Genomic DNA, 25749 nt, shown 5'->3' on the forward strand with positions numbered 1-25749 from the left:
TTCACTTTCACTGTCTGTGTTTTTTTTTCATTCTCTGAGCTACATGATGGTCTGTGTAAAGCATCTGTGTCACTATCAACGGTTATGTTCTCTTCATGTTTTTCACATCATGTTTCAGTGTGAACTTTACTTTGTGTAATTTTCTTGTCTTTAATCTGTGTGTGCACCTTATTAAGTCGTGAGTGATGAACTCTGACTAGAATACCTCCATGTCTTACAAACACAACAGCTCCATCTTGACCAATCACCACTCCTGGTCCCTTCCACTCTGCACTGTCTCCTCGTTTATAGTAAACCTTTTCTCCTGTCTCATATTTTTCATCTGTGTATCTAAGCTGTTTTCTAAATGCCCTTCTTATCCTCTCTGAACATTCAACTTCAGTGAAAGCCTTCCTTGAGGCATGCAAAGCTGATATGTGTTCTCCTACTCTTGTGCTCACTGCCCTCTAGTGCAGGTAACTCATTTACCAATACATTGGGAAGATTAGGATTTTGACCAAATACCAGTTGATGTGGACTATAAGCATGTACACTGTGCATGCAGTTCTTAGCCATTAAGGCCCAGTCCAAGGCAGTGCTCCAGTCACAACCTTTTTCCTGTTTAACTTTCTGGATGATGTTCGTGAATGTCTGATTATGACGTTGCTCCATGGGCTGTATCCTGCGGTTGGCTTGATCTCGATATTGAAGTTTTCTGCCATGTCCCTGAACTCTTCATTGTTAAATTCTCCTCCGTTGTCACTGAAGAGCTTTTTGGGAGGACCAAGGACACTTATCCATGTGTGGATGAAAGAGTTGAAAACTACAGAAGATTTCTTGGTTTTCAAAATATTTCCAGCACTGAAAGGTGTGAAATGGTCCATCCATCCATCCATCCATCATCTTCCGCTTATCCGAGGTCGGGTCGCGGGGGCAGCAGCCTAAGCAGGGAAGCCCAGACTTCCCTATCTCCAGCCACTTCGTCTAGCTCTTCCCGGGGGATCCCGAGGCGTTCCCAGGCCAGCCGGGAGACATAGTCTTCCCAACGTGTCCTGGGTCTTCCCCGTGGCCTCCCACTGGTTGGACGTACCCTAAACACCTCCCTAGGGAGGCGTTCGGGTGGCATCCTGACCAGATGCCCGAACCACCTCATCTGGCTCCTCTCGATGTGGAGGAGCAGCGGCTTTACGTTGAGCTCCTCCCGGATGGCAGAGCTTCTCACCCTATCTCTAAGGGAGAGCCCCGCCACCCGGCGGAGGAAACTCATTTCGGCCGCTTGTACCCGTGATCTTATCCTTTCGGTCATGACCCAAAGCTCATGACCATAGGTGAGGATGGGAACGTAGATCGACCGGTAAATTGAGAGCTTTGCCTTCCGGCTCAGCTCCTTCTTCACCACAACGGATCAATACAACGTCCGCATTACTGAAGACGCCGCACCGATCCGCCTGTCGATCTCACGATCCACTCTTCCCCCACTCGTGAACAAGACTCCTAGGTACTTGAACTCCTCCACTTGGGGCAGGGTCTCCTCCCCAACCCGGAGATGGCACTCCACCCTTTTCCGGGCGAGAACCATGGACTCGGACTTGGAGGTGCTGATTCTCATTCCGGTCGCTTCACACTCGGCTGCGAACCGATCCAGTGAGAGCTGAAGATCCCGGCCAGATGAAGCCATCAGCCATCCCAGGCCAGCCGGGAGACATAGTCTTTCCAACGTGTCCTGGGTCTACCAGGGGGCATGAAAAACCCCCAGACAACATAGCTCCTAGGATCATTGGGACACGCAAACTCCTCTACCACGGTAAGGTAGCAGCTCAGAGAGGAGTGTGAAATGGTCCATTATATGTAAATACCAAATGCCTGACTCGAGCTCGTGCAGGCCCACCGCCACAGTTTCATTGTTGTAAATGTTATGTTTTATGTGTTGTTTACAGTTTTTATTGTAACCTTGCTGCTGCCCTCTTGGCCAAGTCTCCCTTGGAAAAGAGATCTTTGATCCCAATGGGATTTTACCTGGTAAATAAAGGCTAAATAAAAAATAAATACATATTAATTAACTGCCTGGAAAAGACTTATGAGGTATGAAGTGGAGTGGGAGTTTCAATGGGCAGCACTGTTTTGCAACACAATTTACCGTATTTTCCGGATTACATGGCGCACCAGACTAGAAGGCACACTGCAGATGAGCGGGTCTATTCAGGTAATTTTTTTACACAAGGCACATCGGTATAGAGGGCGCATTGAAGGGGTCATATTATGATTTTCTTTCTAAATTTAAAACACTTCCTTGTGGTCTACATAAAACGTAATGGTGGTTCTTTGGTCAAAATGTTGCATAAATTATGTTTTACAGATCATCTTTAAGTCGCTTCAGGATACACCGTTTTTTAGGCGGTTATATTTACGCGGCTCACCTTCGGCAGCGTCTTTTCTCTGTCATCTTCGTCGTACTGGTGTAGCGTGCAAGGACGAGAGTGGTTGAAGTGTCAAAAGATGTAGTCAACTATTTTAATGACATTCCGACTTTACTTTAATCAACATCGGAGCAGCATCTCTTCATCTGTGGCTTACTAGTGCAACAACAACGCCAGCAATGTGTCCTGTGAAAAAACTTCCGACTGGAACTGTGTAATAACTAAAGTTCCGTGGGTGAATTAAGTAAACCCATTACACGGGTAGTTTTTAGCGCTTTCATAGCGAGTCAACTGACAGATACAAGTTAGAACTTTATGTTACTTTATATTAGAAATGGTAACAAAATTAATGCCCCATAACAAGATGATAGAGAAAAAGAAGAGGCTTAATGACTACAATGGCGGAATCACGCAAATTTTCAACTTATGCAGATCCCAAATACACAACAGAAGGTATGAAAAGTTGGTTTTGCATACTATTGTGAAAAAAAAACAGCCAGATAATATATCTGCTACTGGGTGCAATTTTGCGGTGCTTATACACACACTTTTATGTTGAAGCACAGTACGTCTGACTACGGTAGCAGACAATCCATCAAGCGGTGCGGATTCATCGCTTACCATTGCCGTAATAAAATATTTGGACAGATTTTTGAGCGCCGTGTGTAATGTTCTCAATGGAACATTTAAAGTTTTGGTGTTGTTTACTGCCGTCACCTAGCAGTCCACACGTATCTACTATGTGTGACTGCCATCTACTGGTCACACTTAATACACCATGCACCAAATAAAACACCTATTATTCCGTACATTAGGCACACTGGGTTATAAGGCTCGCAATCTATTTTTGAGAAAACGAAAATGATTTAATGTGTGCCTTATAGTCCAAAAACATGGTATTGAAAGTCTGAGCTGTGTTACAGAACTAATTAAACTTGAACCCTAAGGTGCCGCTACATTCATTCACGCCGCAGTCACACAGCGGGTGGTGGTAAACTGCCCTAGATTGTTTTTGGAAACACATGATGGCCACAATAAATTATTTACTATAAGCGTAAGACGCAGCAAATTGAATTGAATATGCTTCTGCTTTGGACACTTTAGCTACGTTCACACTGCAGGGTGAGATGACCGGTGTTGGTCAGCATACCCTAAAAAAGCAACTGTGACATTATTTTTAATGTTGTTATTTCATGTGGTATTAAACGTCAAAGATGCTTGTATTAACTGATCAAAGAATAAAAACACTATATAGAGTATTTTAGAACATTTGGCATGTATCTGAAATCAATACATACTAGTGTGCTATTAGATTAAAAAAAAAGTTTTAAATAAGTACTATGTTATGTAAAAACTTTAAATATTGAAAGTACAACACCCCAATACAGTACTAAAAATGTAAACTTAGATAAAAAGACAGGGGAATATTTGGAATTTTAGATAAAACTTTGGCGGTAAGATAAGAAGTTATGGATCTGACTTACCGACAGATCAGCATTAGTCAGTAAGTAAATTCCATCCATCCATTTTCTACCGCTTATTCCCTTTTGGGGTCGCGGGGGGCGCTGGCGCCTATCTCAGCTACAATCAGGCGGAAGGCGGGGTACACCCCCGGACAAGCCGCCACCTCATCACAGATAGATAGACAACATTCACACTCACATTCACACACTAGGGCCAATTTAGTGTTGCCAATCAACCTATCCCCAGGTGCATGTCTTTGGAAGTGGGAGGAAGTCGAAATACCCGGAGGGAACCCACGCATTCACGGGGAGAACATGCAAACTCCACACAGGAAGATCCCGAGCCTGGATTTGTACCCAGGACTGCAGGACCTTCGTATTGTGAGGCAGACGCACTAACCCCTCTGCCACCGTGAAGTCCTCAGTAAGTAAATTCCATCCATCCATCCATCCATCCATCATCTTCCGCTTATCCGAGGTCGGGTCGCGGGGGCAGCAGCCTAAGCAGGGAAGCCCAGACTTCCCTCTCCCCAGCCACTTCGTCTAGCTCTTCCCGGGGGATCCCGAGGCGTTCCCAGGCCAGCCGGGAGACATAGTCTTCCCAACGTGTCCTGGGTCTTCCCCGTGGCCTCCTACCAGCTGGACGTGCCCTAAACACATCCCTAGGGAGGCGTTCGGGTGGCATCCTGACCAGATGCCCGAACCACTTCATCTGGCTCCTCTCGATGTGGAGGAGCAGCGGCTTTACGTTGAGTTCCTCCCGGATGGCAGAGCTTCTCACCCTATCTCTAAGGGAGAGCCCCGCCACCCGGCGGAGGAAACTCATTTCGGCCGCTTGTACCCGTGATCTTATCCTTTCGGTCATTACCCAAAGCTCATGACCATAGGTGAGGATGGGAACGTAGATCGACCGGTAAATTGAGAGCTTTGCCTTCCGGCTCAGCTCCTTCTTCACCACAACGGATCGATACAACGTCCGCATTACTGAAGACGCCGCACCGATCCGCCTGTCGATCTCACGATCCACTCTTCCCCCACTCGTGAACAAGACTCCTAGGTACTTGAACTCCTCCACTTGGGGCAGGGTCTCCTCCCCAACCCGGAGATGGCACTCCACCCTTTTCCGGGCGAGAACCATGGACTCGGACTTGGAGGTGCTGATTCTCATTCCGGTCGCTTCACACTCGGCTGCGAACCGATCCAGTGAGAGCTGAAGATCCCGGCCAGATGAAGCCATCAGGACTACATCATCTGCAAAAAGCAGAGACCTGTAAATTCCAATACCTAAAATGCTATTAGTATGAAGACTTAATAAAAACAAATTTCAGTTAACAAGGGAAACCAACCTTTATTTGGTTTTGTAGACCACGCATCCGGCGCACAATGGGTGACTCGGTGGGTATGATGTATCATAATGGTCATAACGACAAAGCTTACCTCTGAAAAAAATATTCTTTCCTCATACAGGAACTGGGAGAATGCATTCACTCAACGGCAGTCGTCTATAAAGGGTCAAGTGTTAGGGGTGGGTTTTTATGCAGTCCACACCAGCAGCTTTGTTAATGTCAGCTTTACAGATGCCATTTCTGTTGTGCATGTCAAGTGTTCTGATGTAGATGTCTAGCACAACACATGGTGGCATTAGTCACAATACAGTTAATTACAGCCACCTGGTTCTAGGAGGGAACTGCATCACACTGGACACAAAGTGGCAAGTGGCAAAAAAAAATAAAAACAGTGGAACAATAACAACTAAATAATGTAGTGGAAGACAAGTTATTGCTGTTTTAGGAAGCGAGCAGCAAAGTAATGGCACAAATTAGGAGTCAGTGTTTTAATTAGCTAATTCGTTTCGGTCCACTTGGGGGTAAAACAATAGTGCTGATTTGCATTTGGCTAAATGCAACTTCAGGGAATCAGCTTTGCAATTGTGTTTTGTATGGAGGTAACTGTGTGCTCTTTTACCCACAATCATGCGACACAATCTATTTCTCTAACACACAAACTCTCTGCTGGAATTACAATTAGCACGAGCGCCATAATCTGTTTACGGCCCCCGGCTGCATCGCCATTGGCATTCAGGGACAAGAGCGCCACCGTGTTGGGACGACATGCTCACAAAACACACAATGACAAACACACACGTGCACAGAACAAGAAGAAGAGTAGAACGTGTCGTCCTGGAGCAGGACTTACCTCGCCATTGAGGTAGAGGATGTCAAAAGCGTACACGCACACTTGGACTTTGATTTCGGCTGCGTCCACATCCTGCAAGGAGGCAAACATATCATTAGGAGTATGCAAATCATTCACAAATTGCCACATCCAACTTTGGGAGCTGTCGAACAGAGCGCCTACAGTTTATTAGTGCACATTTTGTGTGAGCGTATGCCTTCCCACTACCTTTTTCACGTTTTACCGCTAATAAACGACGCTGTTTGGATGTCTTCCTCGAATCCTCCCAGGAACATGACAATTTATGGAATAAAATGTGGTGGAGCACATGCAGAGGCTGTGCTTGTTAAAAACCTAAAAAAGAAAAAAAAAAGCTCCCACTTCAACCTTTTAGCTTTCTCTCCAGCGCTTTGTCATTAAATTATGCAGCACAAATCTGTGCAAGTCAGACAATTTAAAAACCTCAACTAGGGAAGTGAAATGCTGCTCTGAAGTAGAAACCTTCATGGGCAGCCTTAATATGGCCGTTGAACACAATCCTGTGTGTTGTGTGTGTACAGCGTGTCAATGTGTTGTTGAATAGTGTCTACGACCTTTCAGCTGGGGCACATTTCAACCATCATTACAAATAACCACCATGCCCTGAAAAACACAACCATGGAAATAATCTCCATGCCCTCCATTGGAGCGTGCCTCATTTTTTCTTCCCTTTCTTCATTTGCGGCGATGTCACCGCGCGGTAACGAGAGGACGCCGACTGCGATTTGATCTGTGTGGCGGAAAGACGCCATTATTCTGATCAAAACTAAAAACACAACTCGCTGACAATTGCAATCTCGCGCCCTTGCCACCTTCTAATCGTCGCCCCGCTTCCTCCTGTCTTTATCCTCCTCCTCCTCCTGCTGCTGCTGGATCATCTCACTCCATCAACCCACGCTGCCGTCTCTCCTTCGCTTCCTGGGCCTTATCTCCTCTTTTCCCTTCTCGGCATACTTCACCTGGATCATTCATTTTCCTCATATCTCAGCGTCTTTTCTCGTCGCACGTTCTTACCTTCCTCTTGCGAGTGGTGAGGACCTGGAAGGGCTGTATCTGCTTCTTCTCGCGGTCCCAGGCCACCGCTTCTGTGTCCAGGACACAGGAAATCACAGAGTCCTTCTTCACCTGTGAATTAAGGTTAAAAAAAAAAGACAGGAAATATTGTGTCTGTTTAAAGACCTGTAATTAACACCAATTTGTTTTAGATAGCTTTTCAAACATTCCTTCCAACCTTTTGGCCTGATGCCCAATTTCTGCCAGGCAGACATGTTTTCTGTGTAATCTATTGTACTGAGCTAGGGCTCCAGCTTGTCATTCAAACATGCATGCAAATAACACAGTCGACTGCAGTGTGGGTTCTGAAGAAAGCTACTCTGACCTCTGTTCCAGTTCTTCCACACCCAAGTCATCCAAGAAGGCCTTTATTGGCTTAGCTATGTGCACTGAGACCAGAAAAACACTCGTCGCCAATAAATTAGTTGTTAAGACACAGGACCGCAATATAAGCGATTGTATTATGAGTAGAACTGGAAACGAAAGTGACACTTTTGAAGTTAAAGCTTCGAGATTAAGTCTAGCAGAAAACATGGAGAATTCTGAACAGCAGAATCTATATGTGGTAAGCAAATTAATGATTTTTTGGTAAACACTGCAATTGTCCAAAATGTCTTGCATTTTGTGGATTAAGGAATTACCTCTCATTGATTAATTATTTTAAAGAGTGCCTTCCAAAACATCCTAACCCATTTACAGTGAATTAAATATGAAAACACTAGAGTAAAATGTTCACCCATCTGTATAGCATGTTTGAAATACATTTAACCCATAACCAAATGGACTGTGATTGATCACTCGCGCTGAGAGATGTGTTTTTGTTAACTAAAAAGAAGTGTTTTTTTTATTTTTTTTAAAGAAGATTGGAGATTATATCCAACATTTTCTATATTATTTTCAATGCTTTTGCTTACTTCTTATCTCAAAACACTTTTTAAGTTCAGATCCTATTATGAAAAAACCTACTCTTCTTACTTGTTGGTGCCTGTGCAACAAATGTTTTTCCTTTAGTAGCACCAGTGCTACTACTGAAAAAACCAAGCAGACAGCACTGTATGGGGTATTGTGTGGAGAATTTTAAGGACAAAAATGTATTTATTCCATTTTGGATTAAGGCTGTAACATAACATGAACAGTGAAAACAAAAATGCGAAGCACTGTGAATACACTATCTAGTTTTTATAGTTTCTTAGTACAGAGCCGTTAAACCTAGCAGGTAAAAACAATATAACGATTGTTAATTGAGAAACAAGGATATGAATAAATGACGTAATGGTTAAATTATTTCATAAAACTGCAGTAGTTGCTGTACTACTTTCTATTGTATTGTTTTTCATAGAATTTTCCTTTTTAAAAAAGCATTTTGCATGTTTAAATGGTGCTGTTTTGGAGAGGCATAGCACCGATTAATTTGATTTCCATTCATTTCAATGGGCAGCACTGTTTTGCAACACAATTTACCGTATTTTCCGGATTACATGGCGCACCAGACTAGAAGGCACACTGCAGATGAGCGGGTCTATTCAGGTAATTTTTTTACACAAGGCACATCGGTATAGAGGGCGCATTGAAGGGGTCATATTATGATTTTCTTTCTAAATTTAAAACACTTCCTTGTGGTCTACATAAAACGTAATGGTGGTTCTTTGGTCAAAATGTTGCATAAATTATGTTTTACAGATCATCTTTAAGTCGCTTCAGGATACACCGTTTTTTAGGCGGTTATATTTACGCGGCTCACCTTCGGCAGCGTCTTTTCTCTGTCATCTTCGTCGTACTGGTGTAGCGTGCAAGGACGAGAGTGGTTGAAGTGTCAAAAGATGTAGTCAACTATTTTAATGACATTCCGACTTTACTTTAATCAACATCGGAGCAGCATCTCTTCATCTGTGGCTTACTAGTGCAACAACAACGCCAGCAATGTGTCCTGTGAAAAAACTTACGACTGGAACTGTGTAATAACTAAAGTTCCGTGGGTGAATTAAGTAAACCCATTACACGGGTAGTTTTTAGCGCTTTCATAGCGAGTCAACTGACAGATACAAGTTAGAACTTTATGTTACTTTATATTAGAAATGGTAACAAAATTAATGCCCCATAACAAGATGATAGAGAAAAAGAAGAGGCTTAATGACTACAATGGCGGAATCACGCAAATTTTCAAGACTTATGCAGATCCCAAATACACAACAGAAGGTATGAAAAGTTGGTTTTGCATACTATTGTGGAAAAAAACAGCCAGATAATATATCTGCTACTGGGTGCAATTTTGCGGTGCTTATACACACACTTTTATGTTGAAGCACAGTACGTCTGACTACGGTAGCAGACGATCCATCAAGCGGTGCGGATTCATCGCTTACCATTGCCGTAATAAAATATTTGGACAGATTTTTGAGCGCCGTGTGTAATGTTCTCAATGGAACATTTAAAGTTTTGGTGTTGTTTACTGCCGTCACCTAGCAGTCCACACGTATCTACTATGTGTGACTGCCATCTACTGGTCACACTTAATACACCATGCACCAAATAAAACACCTATTATTCCGTACATTAGGCACACTGGGTTATAAGGCGCGCAATCTATTTTTGAGAAAACGAAAATGATTTAATGTGTGCCTTATAGTCCAAAAACATGGTATTGAAAGTCTGAGCTGTGTAACAGAACTAATTAAACTTGAACCCTAAGGTGCCGCTACATTCATTCACGCCGCAGTCACACAGCGGGTGGTGGTAAACTGCCCTAGATTGACAGGAACGTGGCCTCGAGTTTGCGTCAACAGCCTCTCCGACCACCATCAAACATTCAGTGTGAGCGAAATCGAAGGCAAGGCGGCTGAGACTGGAATCGATGAGGCAGGGTTTGAACCGCCAACCCTACAGCTTCGGGGTTACTCCTTTATCGTCCTGAGCCACTGCTGACATAACAAGAGAATATCTCCCAAACGGTATTGTCCTCTGTTCCCCATGGAGGAGGGCAGACAGAGTCAGTTCTCTGACCTTGCTGTCTGGATTAAAAATAAATATCAAAGTATGACAGAATACACAGACGTCCGGCTTTCCAGACCAACAAACCGCCCACAGTTAAGGCTTCCAAAAGAAGTGATGCGTAAAGACACGTGGTCTCGGGCCCCACGGGCGGAATGCTGAGCAGATCACCAGCACTGCCAAGAGCTTTAAGGATAGCAGCTGACGTTGTGTTCATACAGTTGGATTTTGGGAAGCGATATTCATTTAATGGATGGATGAATGAAGCCACTAAACCTACTAGATAGAGAAGTGGATCCTTAATACATCCCCAGGGAAATCTGTTACAAGCGTTAGCTTCCTATTGTTCCCCTATTTTTGAAGCAGCCTGTTTCGGCAGCGAACTAATTGGGCTTGAGTTAATTGCACTCTCTGCTGGTTGCTGCCAGATAGTGGACTCCACTGCGACTTAACTGGTGCAGTGACAACACATTTTGGTGCGGACAGTTGATTAAACGCTCAGTGGTGGTCCTCCATGCTTAATTTTCTGGTCGGCGGGAGTCCTGGTCAATAAGTTGCTTGACTCCCATCTCATCAAAAGACATTAGACGTAACCAGTTGCGATCAGGCACCGAGTCTGGAGTCGACCCTAATGAACACTTAATACGTTGGGTGTTAGTGTAGCTGCTGGAAATGACTTTTGCTTCATTGAAATGCAACACGGTGCAGCATCAGGCCATCTCTTCACCATCCATTGTGCTCTAGTACATGTCAGTGGCCGAACGACGCATCGCCATGGCAACCGAACATCACGGAAAAAGGGAGGGTAATTTGGACGCGTTCATGCAATAGACCGAACGGCGGCCATCGATTTTATCGACAACTGCTTTGTCCTAAAACGTCTTATTTGTAGCACAAATGGAAACAAGAAAGACTGTACAGTCAGTTAAAAAGCCAAAATAAACGGATGGAAGCACATTTAACATCCTCTCAGTTTGGAGAATGAGCGCAGATAAGAAAAAAAAACAAGTCAGAGAGAAGAGCAGAAGAAATTGAAACACTCAGTCCTGGTAGAGTCGGGCGTACAGAGAGGGAGAGAACCTGCGAGAGGGCGATAAAATGGTGCCGGTAGCAGAGACAAAAAAAAGGAGGTGAGAAGACAGCAGTCTGAGGCACGGGCAAAAAGGGAAGAGAAAGAATATTTGAGACTGAAGGCGGTGACGAGGAACAAGAGCCAAAAAGAGAAAAAGAAAAAAAGGTGACAAGAATGTATCAAAGCCCCGAAGAAGGATGAGAGCGACGACAAAGGTGAGAGGAGAGCAACAAGGAAAGGAACAGGTTTCATTAAAAAGTCACAAAGACAGGAGATAGAAGGAAGAATTTCAAGAGTCGCACAGCTTGGAAAAAATCTCTTCTGTAGTGTTCTAGTCCTGCAGCTTCTTGTCGGACACGCTCTCTTCTGGGATTGAACTAATAATGCAGATCTCCCCCCCCCACACACACACACACACTTTTTTCTCCAAAAGCTGTTTTCAGTGCCTAGAAATTTCTTCACAACTTCTTCTGTGAGGAACCCCTGAGGGAGTTACAACACGAGCCAGATCAGGGTTCAGCAACCTGTGAATCTGGAGCCACATGTGCCTCTTCAGCCTACCTGAGGTGGCTCTTTTCTGAGCACTTTAGAAAAAAGTTCTTTAATTCCACAACTCTACTATCACACAAAGTACATCCCTAATTCTACAATAACAAGCAATGCATTCAATGTATTATTTCAGTTATTGACAACTGAACATAATAGTTATCGTACCATATATGTATGGTTGCATTTGAAAGATTTGTATTGTTGACAGAGGAAATCATTATTATTCATTATCAATAGTGATATTTCTATTGGTATTATTATTGCTCCACTTGTAGTGCAATAATATCATTTCTGTGTTAACATTTACTTCACTCACTGCTTCTTTGCTATCATTTTTCGTATCATGTTTGCACATATTGTATTTGCTGATGTTGTCTCTCTGTTTTATCCACCTTTTGTCCCTGCAATTTCAACCTCGGTCTTCCTTTTGTTCTTCTTTTTATCCACAGCTGCACCAAACATTAATATAAATCCATTTAATATAGTCAAAAACTAATAAGGCAACAAGAGAAGTAACCCACACTTTTGTAAAATAAATTTGTACAACAGATATGGGCAACTACATCATCATATGATTTGTACAGGACAAAAAAAATAAATACTTATCTTTAAATAATGTGTCCACATATTCTAATGTGTTTTCTATTAACACCTAATAGTCATATATCTTTTGTTACATTTTAATATTCAATTGTATCCTTTTTAAAATGTTGTACCTTTTTCAACACTGTGCAAGCAAAATGCCAATTTTTAATTCAAATGAATTGATTTTGAATTTTGTTCAACACTTACCTTTTTCCCCCACAAAGGAAGTAAACACATTTTTACCTCAAATGACAAAAGGTAGGAAACGAAATATTATAGGTGTCAATATATAAAAATGATGTTGTGAATGCATTAGGGGTATCCCGATCCTCAAAAATGGGATTACGTGAAATGTCTGATACAAACGCTCCGCTACACGTTTATTGTGCAAAGCTGGATAGCCAATTAACATCTAAATGTCCTCAAATACGCACACAATGTTGGTCTATTCTTATATTTTAGTCAGGTCATTTACAAAAGGGAAAAATGGTACGCTATAGGCTAATAGGAGCTTGCAGCTACAAAAAACCACTATGCACACAAGCTTGACTTGCGCAATAGATAGAGGTGGGAATCTTTGGGCACCTTACGATTCGATTCAGGACCTACAATTCGATTAAATATTGATTATTGATGCATCGTTAATTTACTATTCATTTGGAATAAGAAACAGTTAAATTCATTACCATATTTCTTAAATTAATAAAAATGTGTGCAAAACTGGACCATAAGGGCCCTATCTTAAAGGAACTGGTCGGATCTCTCGGGGAAGTCAGACAAATTTCAGAACTGTCTGCATTACTTAATTTACAATAAAGGGACGGCGTGGCGCAGCTGGGAGAGTGGCTGTGTGTGCCAGCAAACCTGAGGGTTCTTAGTTCGATCCCCACCTTCTACTAACTATAAAATCCACTACACTTCCCTGATACCGAAGTACATGTCAAACTACTTCCTTAACTTAAATGCCCGCCATAACCACAACACCAGGGGGAGCTCCACAAACCACATTAAACCCAGATTCTGATCTAACAAAGGTCTTAACTCATTCTCTTTCTATGCCACATCAATGTGGAATGCACTCCCAACAGGTGTAAAAGTAAGTGCATCTCTATATTCCTTCAAAACTGCTCTAAAACAACACCTCCAGGCAACTTCAACACTTTACTAATACCCTCCTCCATTCACATCCCATCTCCCCGGATTGTAAATAACCTAATGTAAATAATCAAATGTACTTCTAATGTATATACTTGTTCTTATGCTATGTGAACTCACTATGTTCTCTGCTGGCTGTACATATCCTACTAAATAAGACCCACACTGTTTCAATGTCCACATTTCTCTGTTGATGCAATTGTTGATGACTGAAGTTCTGATATCAACCAAAGCTCCTCATCCCACCCCCCAAATTGCAAATAATGTAAATAATTCAATGTATATACTATGATGATTAACCTGTGTGATGACTGTATTATGCTGATAGTGTATATTTGTACCATGAATTGATTAACGTGGACCCCGACTTAAACAAGTTGAAAAACTTATTGGGGTGTTACCATTTAGTGGTCAATTGTACGGAATATGTACTGAACTGTGCAATCTACTAATAAAAGTTTCAATCAATCAATCAAACCTCGCCACGTCCGTTATGTCCTTGAGCAAGACACTTCAACCTTGCTCCTGATGAGTCGTGGTTAGGGCCTTGCATGGCAGCTTCCGCCATCAGTGTGTAAATGAGGAAACAGTGTCAAAGCGCTTTGAGTACCTTGAAGGTAGAAAAGTGCTATACGAGTATAACCCATTTACCATTTAATAAATACATTGATTATCATTTATTGACATTTACTAATCGATTGTATTATCGTCCATGTCCGAATTGCGATGCATTTAAAAATGTATAATTTCCTCCACCTTGAGTAATAAGTGTCCTTAATTGAACAATATTGCAGTCTAAAACAGCACACTGGTAATATCAACAAGTATCAAATAATTATAGTTGCATTTAAGTCTCACCTTAAAACTCATTTGTATACTCTAGCCTTTAAATAGACTCCCTTTTTAGACCAGTTGATCTGCTGTTTCTTTTCTTTTTCTTCTATGTCCCACTCTCCCCTGTGGAGGGGGTCCGGTCCGATCCGGTGGCCATGTACTGCTTGCCTGTGTATCGGCTGGGGACATCTCTGCGCTGCTGATCCGCCTCCGCTTGGGATGGTTTCCTGCTGGCTCCGCTGTGAACGGGACTCTCGCTGCTGTGTTGGATCCGCTTTGGACTGGACTCTCGCGACTGTGTTGGATCCATTGTGGATTGAATTTTCACAGTATCATGTTAGACCCGCTCGACATCCATTGCTTTCCTCCTCTCTAAGGTTCTCATAGTCATTATTGTCACCGACGTCCCACTGGGTCATTATTGTCACCGATGTCCCACTGGGTGTGAGTTTTCCTTTCCCTTGTGTGGGCCTACCGAGGATGTCGTGGTGGTTTGTGCAGCCCTTTGAGACACTAGTGATTTAGGGCTATATAAGTAAACATTGATTGATTGATGATTGATGTTACTTGGACATACATAGTCTCCAAGGCAGAAGCGTATAAGAAAATATCCAGAAACAATTGTGTCCGTATCATTCAACTTACTACATCAATCAATCAATGTTTACTTATATAGCCCTAAATCACTAGTGTCTCAAAGGGCTGCACAAACCATGATTATCTTAATGTAATAACTTATTGTGCCCAATATAGTTTGCCAAAAAACAAGTACCACTCCATTTCAACCTAAAGACTGCATATATAAATTCCAGATGATTAATAATAAATAGGTTGATGTTCTTCATACCTAGCATTTGAGTACTTTCACTTAATTAAACTTTTTCTAAAATTCCTCAGTACAAAATAATTCTTGCTGATATCATATGGGATCAATATCGGTATGGGCTGATACTCAAGGCTCCAAAATTGATATTGTATGGGAAGTAGAAGATTTTTTATCAGCCCACCTCTAGAATACATCATCAGTAATAGACGTGGCGAACGTTTGACAAAGCTATGTTTCTTCTTAACTCTTTTTCAGACATGTTGAATTGTGTAAAGGAAATCAAGTCATGGTCTATTTGTTTCAGACGTGCTTTCCAAGTTACATTAAGTAACATCATTTTAGACTGTTTGTTAAACCACAAATTTGTACAGGCTGACTTTGTACAGATCTCACAGGCAAATACTTTCCCCGAAGAGAACAATCTCATAAGAAAATAGTTTGCCAGGACATATTCCTTTGCCTTCCCTTTGGCTTAAACAGCAAAAAAAACAAAAAACAACTTTAAAAGATGTTTTCAAAACAAACATTTTCTTAAAAGTAGTCCTTTATGTCAAGGTAGGAATAGACATTAAAAGCTGCACTTCTGTTTGTTGTTGCTTTTCAAAGTTTGTAAGCTGTGGGGTTTGTTTTGCAGCTCCAGACTTTTTGTTTTTTAGTGGAAGTGGAGGAGAAATGGCTTTTTTGATAGCAAAGTTTGCCAACCCGGGGGCTACATGTGAGAGGGAAGACACAAGAATGGAACTCCGCCATGGCCCAACAATTCTGATTTGGATCAGCACCCTTTCATAGACAGCACCTCCTGAATTTAGTTCTGTTGCTGAGAAAAACGTGTTTTCGGTGTCTTCCCGCTAGCATTCAGACAAGCGCTGCTGCAAATGCAGCGATTTGATTAAAACTATTTTAATCCATCACTACTTTCTAGACTAGCAACCTGAGAGAGACATTAACGTGTTAACTTTGTGTATCTGAAGCGTAGCAGGGAATCTGTGCAGGGTCAAATTGGACAGAATGGAATGAATAAGCGGTAGAAATGGATGGATGGATGGAATAAATACATCTTTAAATACTTATTTAAAGATGCTTCTAATTAATATAACTTAGAATTAAATACATTCATGTGCTATCAAATGTACAACTGATTTGTTTAATGTAAAATTATATAATATTTAACAGGATGATTAAGTATTCGAAGAATTAATACATTATTTCACAATTTAATTATTTTTCATTAATTATTTCACGTTTTTAATAATTGGCTATATTTTAACAGATTTTAAAAAATCATAGTGTTTCCACATTGGTTCATTCAAATAAAGGATTTTATTGTAAAATACTTATATTATGAAAAATTAATTCAAACAGGAAATAATTACATTATGAAGTAATTAAAAGCAAATACAATTAAAAAAAATAAAATATGAAATATTAGTTAAATCAATATTTAATTTCATTATTATTGACACATTTAAGCAATTATTAAAGTATTTAATTATTCGTTTTATCCTGTCAGAGTTTCTAAAGGAAAACTCTGGATAACACAGTCGTATCAATGCCACACAACAGGCGCAAATATTAAAGTTAACATAAATTCATTTATCCAGGCTTTTATCCAAAGTGCGGCACTAGGACAATTTTCATTTTTTTTATTGGCTCTTGGCATTTTATAAAAATCTAATTAATTCAATATTAAATGAGATATTTGTAAGAAATTCATGTCAAGTCATCATTTAATGCCCCGGATATGTCAAAAGTAATTAATAAATCATGTTCTTTTCGAATACCTCTATAACTGACAACAGTAGTTCAGTGGAAATATGCTCATTTCAAAATTAGATTTACAGCCCCGAAATCTTATTCCTGTTTGATTCAAACAACAACGGCGGCACGCAGCGAGGAGCCGACATTGATTCTGCTATTGCAACTGTTTCAGTATAACTTCTCTAACTTTTCGCTCTGTCGTTATCCAATATGTCGGCTGTTGTGTTTTGGATTTCGCACCGTCGCTCTCATCAGCGTCACGGGTTGATTTCCGTGTGAGTGGTTGAAGTAGCACCTTATTCAATATAACGGACAAGTGGTATATCTAATCACATAAAATGATTTGCTTACAAAGCCCCGCCTTCTGAAATACATTTTCTATTGAGAAGTCCCAGATCCTTGTGTGGAGCTCAGCGAACTACAAGGCTCTGGCGAGAGTCAGGTTACTGCCCTCTACTGTTTGACCAATTAGAAAGTCCGTGAGTGAGTTACATCTAGGTTACCAGTTACGCACCGCCATTTTCATCTGGCTACTGCCACTGGTAAAGTTACTAAACATGTCAGACCTTAGAAAATCTAAAAGACCTTGTTACAATTCTCAACTTATTCATGACAAAGCTAGGAACAAAACGAGGATTTGTATCAGGGATGCCTCTAAATGAGAAGATTTTTTTCATCTGACGCCAAACTTGCTCATTTCCTCCTTGACAGATAAGTCAGGCATTTATGTTTTCTTATTACTTGTAATAAATGGAACTGTACATTTTGTATGTAAACTATATTGTCTATATTATCTTGTCTAACAAAGCTGGAATGTTCGTACAACGAATGCTTAGCATGCTAGCCTGGTCAATATCTGCCCGTTAGTTTAATTACACATCGACATACAGGCTTTCGGCAAAATATATTTTCGACAAATAAAACCTATGTGGACATGGGTAGTGGCGGTGCCTACTTCGTTCTCAATATGCTGATACGCTGAAAAAATGGGTGCCAACATTAGCAAGGCAGTCATTGCAGTGTGAAACTTAAGGAGACAGCCAAATCACATGACAAACAAATTCCTCATTATTGCTTGCATATAGTATACTACATCTACAAAGTTATATGGCAATCTGAAACAGTAGCATATAGGCATACCCTGGTAAAATGCCTCCTCTTTAGTTTTATACATTAGGCTGCTTAGCATGCTCTACTTATTTTCACCAGTATAACCCCTGCTAGTGTTGGTTGTAGTTCATTGTAGTCTTTGTTTTCTGATAGTACTGACAATAACCACATGATTGCCATTTGTTGTGATATTGTATACAGGCCTGACGTACTTCTTCCTGAAAATAGCCTAATGTCTGTGTAAAATGTGTTGGTTAGAGATTTGTTATTGACAAAACGCTTGTGTATTCAGCTAGTAAGAGGCAGTGGAAGTTTGAGGTTCCTTGGAGTAGCCCAGTCGATCGAACTCGATTCGGCTACGTATCTGGCAACAGTCAGTCATGAAGAGGGTGAGAGGACAACATTTTGACCGTGATTACAGTACCATTTCTGGCCAGATTCGTACATTATGGCTCCTTTAAATAGCTATATTAATAGTCATTACACTAATAACTATTTTTTTTTTTTTTTTTTCCCTCCCAAGATGGCGCTGCTGTAGTGGCTGCTGTAGGCAGGAGCTCTGTGCTCTTGTGTCATCCTTTTGTGTTTGCCTCTTGTTTTCATGTGGTATTATATTTTTTTGCATTTTGGTCCGAGACCCTTTGGGACTGTGTGACAAGGGGTGGCACTTTCGTGACCTCTGTGGTGCTTTTTTTGTGGACTTCTGGATCTGCCTCCCGGGAGCCTTTTGGCCATGGAGACCAGCTGCTGGGTCTCTGCTACACCAGAGTCTGTTTGGATGTACTGGAGGAGATGCGGATGAGGGGACAGGACTGTGGAGCTAGCACTGAGCTACTGGGACGGAGAGGTTTCGCGGTGTCTTGACTAGGTGAGCAGGTGTCGGACACCTCAGTAACCTTGGACGTATCCTCGCTCATCCATGCGGACTGGATACTGGCCGAAAGTGGAGTCGGCTGTCTTGGTTGCCTTGTTGGGTCTGCTCCTGTCTCTGGCCATGCTCCCCCCACCCCAGCAAACGATGGCGTGGAACACCGCAGAGGCCACCACAGTGGATATGTTTCTTTTACTTTTTATTCATAGCTGTATGTGGAAGTGTCTGCTGCTTTAATGTCTTTAATGTCCTCTGTGTTCTTTACTGTTTGATGTTTCCCTCTTACACACATGGAAGAGGGATGTGTACTATGGCTATGAGTTGTTGTTGGGTTTTTTTTGTTTTTTTTTCCCCTTGGCCTCAGTCTGCACCCCCACTCCAGGGCCTAGGCTAAGACCGATTTTTTTTTAATTTTATTTTATTTTAATCTTCTATTTTTTTCTTCCCCCCCACCCCCCTTGTTTACCTGTATGTCATCTTTTTTGTAAGGGGCGCTGGAAGCCGGCAGACCCGTCAGCGATCCTGTTCTGTCTCCCTGTAATGTTTGTCTGATCTTGAATGGGATTGTGCTGAAAACTGAAAATTGTAATTTTCCTGAAGGAACTCTCCTGACGGAATAAATAAAGTACTAGCTATCTATCTATCTATCTATCTATTTAATATGCTTCATCAGCGAGAAAACAAAGCAAACATGTCTTTGTTCATATATCATTATATATGAACCTACATTAGGTATCTCTCAGCAGCTTTATTGTACAAAATGTATCATAGTGGCCCACATCCTTTTTCAGCATGCTAGCTCCAGTGGAAACATTTTTGGGCACTCCTGGCTGAATCAATTAAATATTTGTACTGCAATTACAGCCCTAGTCTGCTATATTATTGACATTTCAATAAGAGCCTGCAGGAGTCGTAAATGAGAAAGCCTCTAATAAACCCGTGTGGCCTCATTCGCTACTTAATTGCGGCTCCCGACCAAAGCAGGAAAAACAAGCTCAGCAGGCATGTAAAGAGGTGAACGCTTACTCATGTTAACCTCAGGGCAAACTCGCAGAGCGTCAAGTCGGTGATATCAAGCAAATCGCGACGGAATTGGTTTCGCAATCCAATGTAGGTCAATGAAGGCTTAAACATGTTGAAAAAAACATCGACATCATAACTATTTGTATAATATACAGGGGGCCATTAAATAAACAAACGGCAGGCCCAAAATGGCCCCAGGCGGCACTTTGGACCGCTCTGGGTTATACTGATATAACATGAATGGATTGTGCGATTCCCCAGACTGTCAATTAGGTCTTAAACAAGATGATGTGCTCGTTACTGACTCATATTTGAATACATCTTCAAATGTCCTTTCTTATGAGGGTTTTCTCGTGTCAGCTCGAGTGTTTTACCTTAGGGATGCGGGAGATGATGTCGGGGTACTTGCTGGTGTTGTCCTCCTGGTTGCGGCTGAATATGTGAACCTTTCCGCTCTCCAGAATGTGAATCTGTTTGGCGGGGGAGCAAAAAAGAACGGGCGTGAGTGCAAACTGTGCAACGCAACGCAACCGTGCCTGATGCATGCGAAGTAGGCAGGGAACAGCATTGAATGTCTAAAGCGTAGAAGTTTACATGCTGCAAGGGACCAGGAAAAGTGTCCCAATATATTAGTCACGACATAGATTAAAGATCAAAAAGCATGGCTTGAAAAAAAAAAAAAAGGTTAAAAAGTCAGCCTTTTTATTCAGCTGTCGTGGTCGTGCATTATAATCTGTGCATCTGTTAATCAAAAGTGATATATCAGACATACGATAAGTACTTTCTCTTAAAAATTAGCCCAGGAAAAAAAAGACACGCAAGCTCAGTTTTTATGCAACAACGCACAAAACATTGAACTTTGCATTATGGCTAACTATGAAACTTAGACAATGGCATAATTTTGCACCTTGCATGTAATGTAAATTGGAGATACTGTCCTAAATCAACACATTTATAGGTATGACTATGAAGTCAAAAGGTTCTTTGCCCCCAAAGTCAGCTGGGATAGGCTTCAGCTCCCCCGTGAACCAAATGACAACAATAAACTACAAACAATAACAGAATGGATTAATAAATGATAAATGGGTTGTACTTGTATAGCGCTTTTCTACCTTTAAGGTACTCAAAGCGCTTTGACACTACTTCCACATTTACCCATTCACACACACATTCACACACAGATGGAGGGAGCTGCCATGCAAGGCACCAACCAGCACCCATCAGGAGCAAGGGTGAAGTGTGTTGCTCAGGACACAACGGACGTGACGAGGTTGGTACCAGGTGGGATTTGAACCAGGGACCCTCGGGTTGCGCACGGCCACTCTCCCACTCTACCACTGCGCCACGCCGTCCCTAATATAGTGCCTTTTAAGATGACACTCCTTACAGTCCAACCGGAAAGTATTCACAACGCTTAACTTTTTCCCCATTTTGTTATGTTACAGCCTAATTCGAAAATGGAAAAAAAAAAATAATTATAATTTTTGTCCTCAAAATTCTACACGCAATACCCCCTTTGGACAATTTGAAAACGCTGTTTTTAAAGATTTTTTTTCATATTTATCAAAAAAAAAAAGAAAAAAGATAAAAAATCCCACGTACATAAGTATTTACAGCCTTTGTCATGAAGTACAAAAATGAGATTCCCTGCATCTCGTTTCAACTGATCATCTTTGAGATGTTCCTAGAGCTTAATTGGAGGTCATGATTTAGAAAAACACCCAACTGTCTATATAGCACAAACCAAAAATGAACGTTTTGTCTCGAGGCACAAATCTAGGACTCTTTGGCGTAAATGCCAGGCGTCATGTTTGACGGAAACCATATAAATAAAATAACTAAGAATGCTGTGGGGACGTCTCTCAGCGGCAGAAACTGGGAGACTAGTCAGAATAGAGGGAAATATGAATGCTGCAATGTACAGAGACACCCTGGATGAAAACCTGCCCCAGAGCGCTCTTGAACTCACCCTGGGGCAACAGTTCATCTTTCAGCAGGACAACGACCCTAAGCAAACAGCCAGGATATCAAAGGAATGGCTTTAACACAATTCCGTAAATGTTCTTAAGCGGCAAAGCCAGATGCCAGACTTGAATCCGATTCAACATCTTTGGAGGATTTCAGGAAACTGACTGTACACCAAAGCTTCCCAACCAAGCTGATGGAACTCAAGAGGTGCTGCAAAAAGGAATAGGCTGACAGTGTTTCCCACAGTTCAGGCATCTATTTGTGGATAGTGCGGTCTGGCGGCGGCGGGGGGGTTTTTGGCGGTCGGAAAATAATTACAACACTTTATGTACAAATTAAATACATATTTATTAGGGCTGTGAATCTTTGGGTGTCCCACGATTCGATTCAATATCAATTCTTGGGTCACGATTCGATAATATATCGATTTTTTCGATTCGATTCTCGATTCAAAAACGATATTTTTCCGATTCAAAACGATTCTGTATTCATTCAATACATAGGATTTCAGCAGGATCTACCCCAGTCTGCTGACATGCTAGCAGAGTAGTAGATTTTTTTTTAAAAAAAGCTTTTATATTTGTAAAGGACAATGTTTTATCAGCTGATTGCAATAATGTAAATGTGTTTTAACTATTAAACAAACCAAAAATATGACTTATATTATCTTTGTGAAAACATTGGACACAGTGTGTTGTCAAGCTTATGAGATGCGATGCAAGTGTAAGCCACTGTGACACTCTTGTTCTTTTTTTATTATTTTTATAAATGTCTAATGATAATATCAATGAGGGATTTTTAATCACTGCTATGCTGTCTCCCTGTAATGTTTGTCTGATCTTGAATAGGATTGTGCTGAAAATTGTAATTTTCCTGAAGGAACTCTTCTGATGGAATAAATAAAGTACTATCTAATCTAATCTAATCTAATGCTGAAATGATACGGTTGTTGATAATATTCATTTTTGTTTCATTACTTTTGGTGTGTTCTGTGTCGTGTTTGTGTCTCCTCTCAATTGCTCTGTTTATTGCAGTTCTGAATGTTGCTGGGTCAGTTTGGGTTTTGGAATTGTGTAGTGGTTTGTTGGATTGATTTAAAAAAATAAAAAATAAATAAAATAAAATCCATCCATCCATCCATTTACTACCGCTTATTCCCTTTGGGGTCGCGGGGGGCGCTGGCGCCTATCTCAGCTACAATCGGGCGGAAGGCGGGGTACACCCTGGACAAGTCGCCACCTCATCACAGGGCCAACACAGATAGACAGACAACATTCACACTCACATTCACACACTAGGGCCAATTTAGTGTTGCCAATCAACCTATCCCCAGGTGCATGTTTTTGGAAGTGGGAGGAAGCCGGAGTACCCGGAGGGAACCCACGCATTCACGGGGAGAACATGCAAACTCCACACAGAAAGATCCCGAGCCTGGATTTGAACCCAGGACTGCAGGAACTTTGTATTGTGAGGCAGATGCACTAACCCCTCTGCCACCGTGAAGCCCTTTTTAAATTAAAAACAAAACAAAACGATTTAAAAAAGAGAATCGATTCTGAGTCGGACAACAAAAACGATTCGATTCGTATTTGAATCGATTTTTTCCCACACCCCTAATATTCATATATTTACATATTTATATAATATGTAACTACAAGCTCCATTCACAGAGTCCCATTGCTTTTATGAGCGGTCGAGCGAGTCAAAAGCCGGGAAAAAAAAAATTATATATATATATATATTTTTTTTAATTAATTTTTTTTTTTTTTTAAATGAATGTGTGGGAAACCCTGGCTTAACTGCCCAAAGATAGGTGTGACATGCTTGTAGCATCGTATTAAAAAAGACTTGAGGATGTAATTGCTGCCAAAGGTGCATCAACAAAGTATTAAAGGCTTTGAATATGGCTTATGTTACATGTGAATTTGTTGGTTTTGTATTTTCAATACATTTGCAAATATTTCCTTACAACATTTTTGACATCGTCATTAATAGAAATTGTGTGTTGAATTTTGAATCAAAAAATTAATATATTTTCATTTTGGAATAAGGCTTTAACATAACAAGACGCTGTAAATACTTTCCGAATGCACTGTACATGTCTAATTAGATGGCGAAGGAAGTTCAATTGCAGTTTACCTTGTACCAGAAAGAGAGCAGCAGATAATTCACTGATGTCGCCGGGATGCAAAGTACCACAAAACATTCCGGACATTGAACTGGTCCAAAGACGTTACAGCTTGTTGGTCATTTGTTTCGTCTGCTCAGCTCTGCCTAAATGTTGCAAGATTTCACGTCCTTGTTTAGTTTTGGCTCATGCTGGCATCGATGGCGGCAGCTGATCAGCGGCGATTGCGCCTGGCAGGAATCAATCTGCGGCTTGTGTAAGGTTTTTAAATTGTTTTGTTTTATCCTCTCCTTAAGCTAACAATGTAGTTTGTATCTAATGTGTGTCAACTGTGTGTCTGTCAGTGGATCACAACACATAACAATTCTTTTTGACCGCCGCTACACGTGCTGACACCACATCTCAATTACGACTCTTTTCTCTCGTCGATCAATGAGCGCTGACTTTGACAAATCAACCCACGCAACGCAGTGAAATATGCAGACAATCGCTCACTTGACTGATTTGATGGGTTTGCTGCTTTGCCGCACACATATTACTGTTGTTGTTATTCACACCACACACACACACACAGTGAGAGAGACAGAGAGAGTGTGTGATGTATCGTGAGTTCTCCTGCTGGTCAGTGTGTGTAATTTCAACTGCAGAGGGAGGGAGGAGGAGGGAGAATGGGCGCTTCGGTCTTCTTATTATTCATCTTCTTCTTCTTCTTCTTGGACGCAGCTCAGTTCAAAGGCTTTTATTGGCATGACTGTCCAGAATTAACAGAGCAGCTGTAGGGGTTTGCATTACAATCTCGCTCATTTTGCGGCCGCCTCCCGCTGTGTCTTCATGTTTGTCTTCAGCTTCTGCGTCGCTCGCCTCTTTCTTCAGTAACTCTCCCCCCCACCCCCCAATTTTCCTCTAACAACCTCCACAGCACACACAGCTTGTTCTGCCAGCAGGCCCAGGGGAACCGCAGCACTACGGTTTATCATAAAAAAAAGGAGGTGCACCTCACTTGAGGTGGTTGAGACACAAATCAACACCTCATACACTCGCGGAACAAAGCAAAGAGGTGGGGAAAAAAAACACCTGTGCACGCTCGCCGTCGTATTTGTACTCGCAGGTGAACGCCGCCTCATCGAACCGCTTCATCACCTCGCCGACTCCCTTGGTGGGGTGGGCCAACATGGGCCTTAGTGGGACGCCTGCCAGAGGGATATGGGTTGGGAGGAGGAAGAGAGAGAGTTCATACATATTTTTTCAAAAGACAATTCTCCACGCTACAACTATGGTAAATTACATATAGTAAATACATATGTCCCCATTGTTAATATTATAATGTATATATGGTGTAACCATATTTCTCTGGCATGCATTATAGCTTGACGTGTGTGTACTAGGTTTATGAAATAAATCATGCGCGTCTTCAAATCATGTTTTTTCTTTGTGTTTTAAATCAGTTGGTCGCACATATGTTAATATTACAATTTAAAATGCATACAAAAGAAAAACATGTGTCTTGTCTCACATAGGGATTGTGGAAGACAAGGGGAAAAAAGGGCAGTTCCTCTTGAAGCCATAAACATACACGATTTAGTATTCAGGCATAAAAATTCATTACAAAACATAAATTAATGCATTTAGGTGGATGGCACATACATATGTACATTTACACACGCACACACACACACACACACACACACACACACACACACACACACACACACAACATCAATTTTTTACTGCTTTTCCCTCTCTGGGTTGCAGGAAG

At 41.4% G+C, this 25749-nt stretch overlaps 1 protein-coding gene across 4 annotated transcripts in view; it reads right to left on the reverse strand.

Annotated features, from left to right (window-relative positions):
• lig1 (ligase I, DNA, ATP-dependent) overlaps positions 1–25749 on the reverse strand; it is a 119190-nt gene that overhangs the window by 41760 nt on the left and 51681 nt on the right. For all 4 annotated transcript variants that reach the window (XM_061920974.1, XM_061920972.1, XM_061920973.1 and 1 more), the window contains 4 exons: positions 25068–25183; positions 20272–20367; positions 7088–7198; positions 6056–6127 (listed from right to left, as the gene is read on the reverse strand). In XM_061920974.1, the coding sequence (XP_061776958.1) occupies positions 6056–6127; positions 7088–7198; positions 20272–20367; positions 25068–25183 (395 nt within the window). The remainder of the gene's footprint in view (positions 1–6055; positions 6128–7087; positions 7199–20271; positions 20368–25067; positions 25184–25749) is intronic.

Source organism: Nerophis ophidion, linkage group LG14 (genome assembly GCF_033978795.1).
Source record: "Nerophis ophidion isolate RoL-2023_Sa linkage group LG14, RoL_Noph_v1.0, whole genome shotgun sequence".
Lineage (NCBI taxonomy): Eukaryota > Metazoa > Chordata > Actinopteri > Syngnathiformes > Syngnathidae > Nerophis > Nerophis ophidion.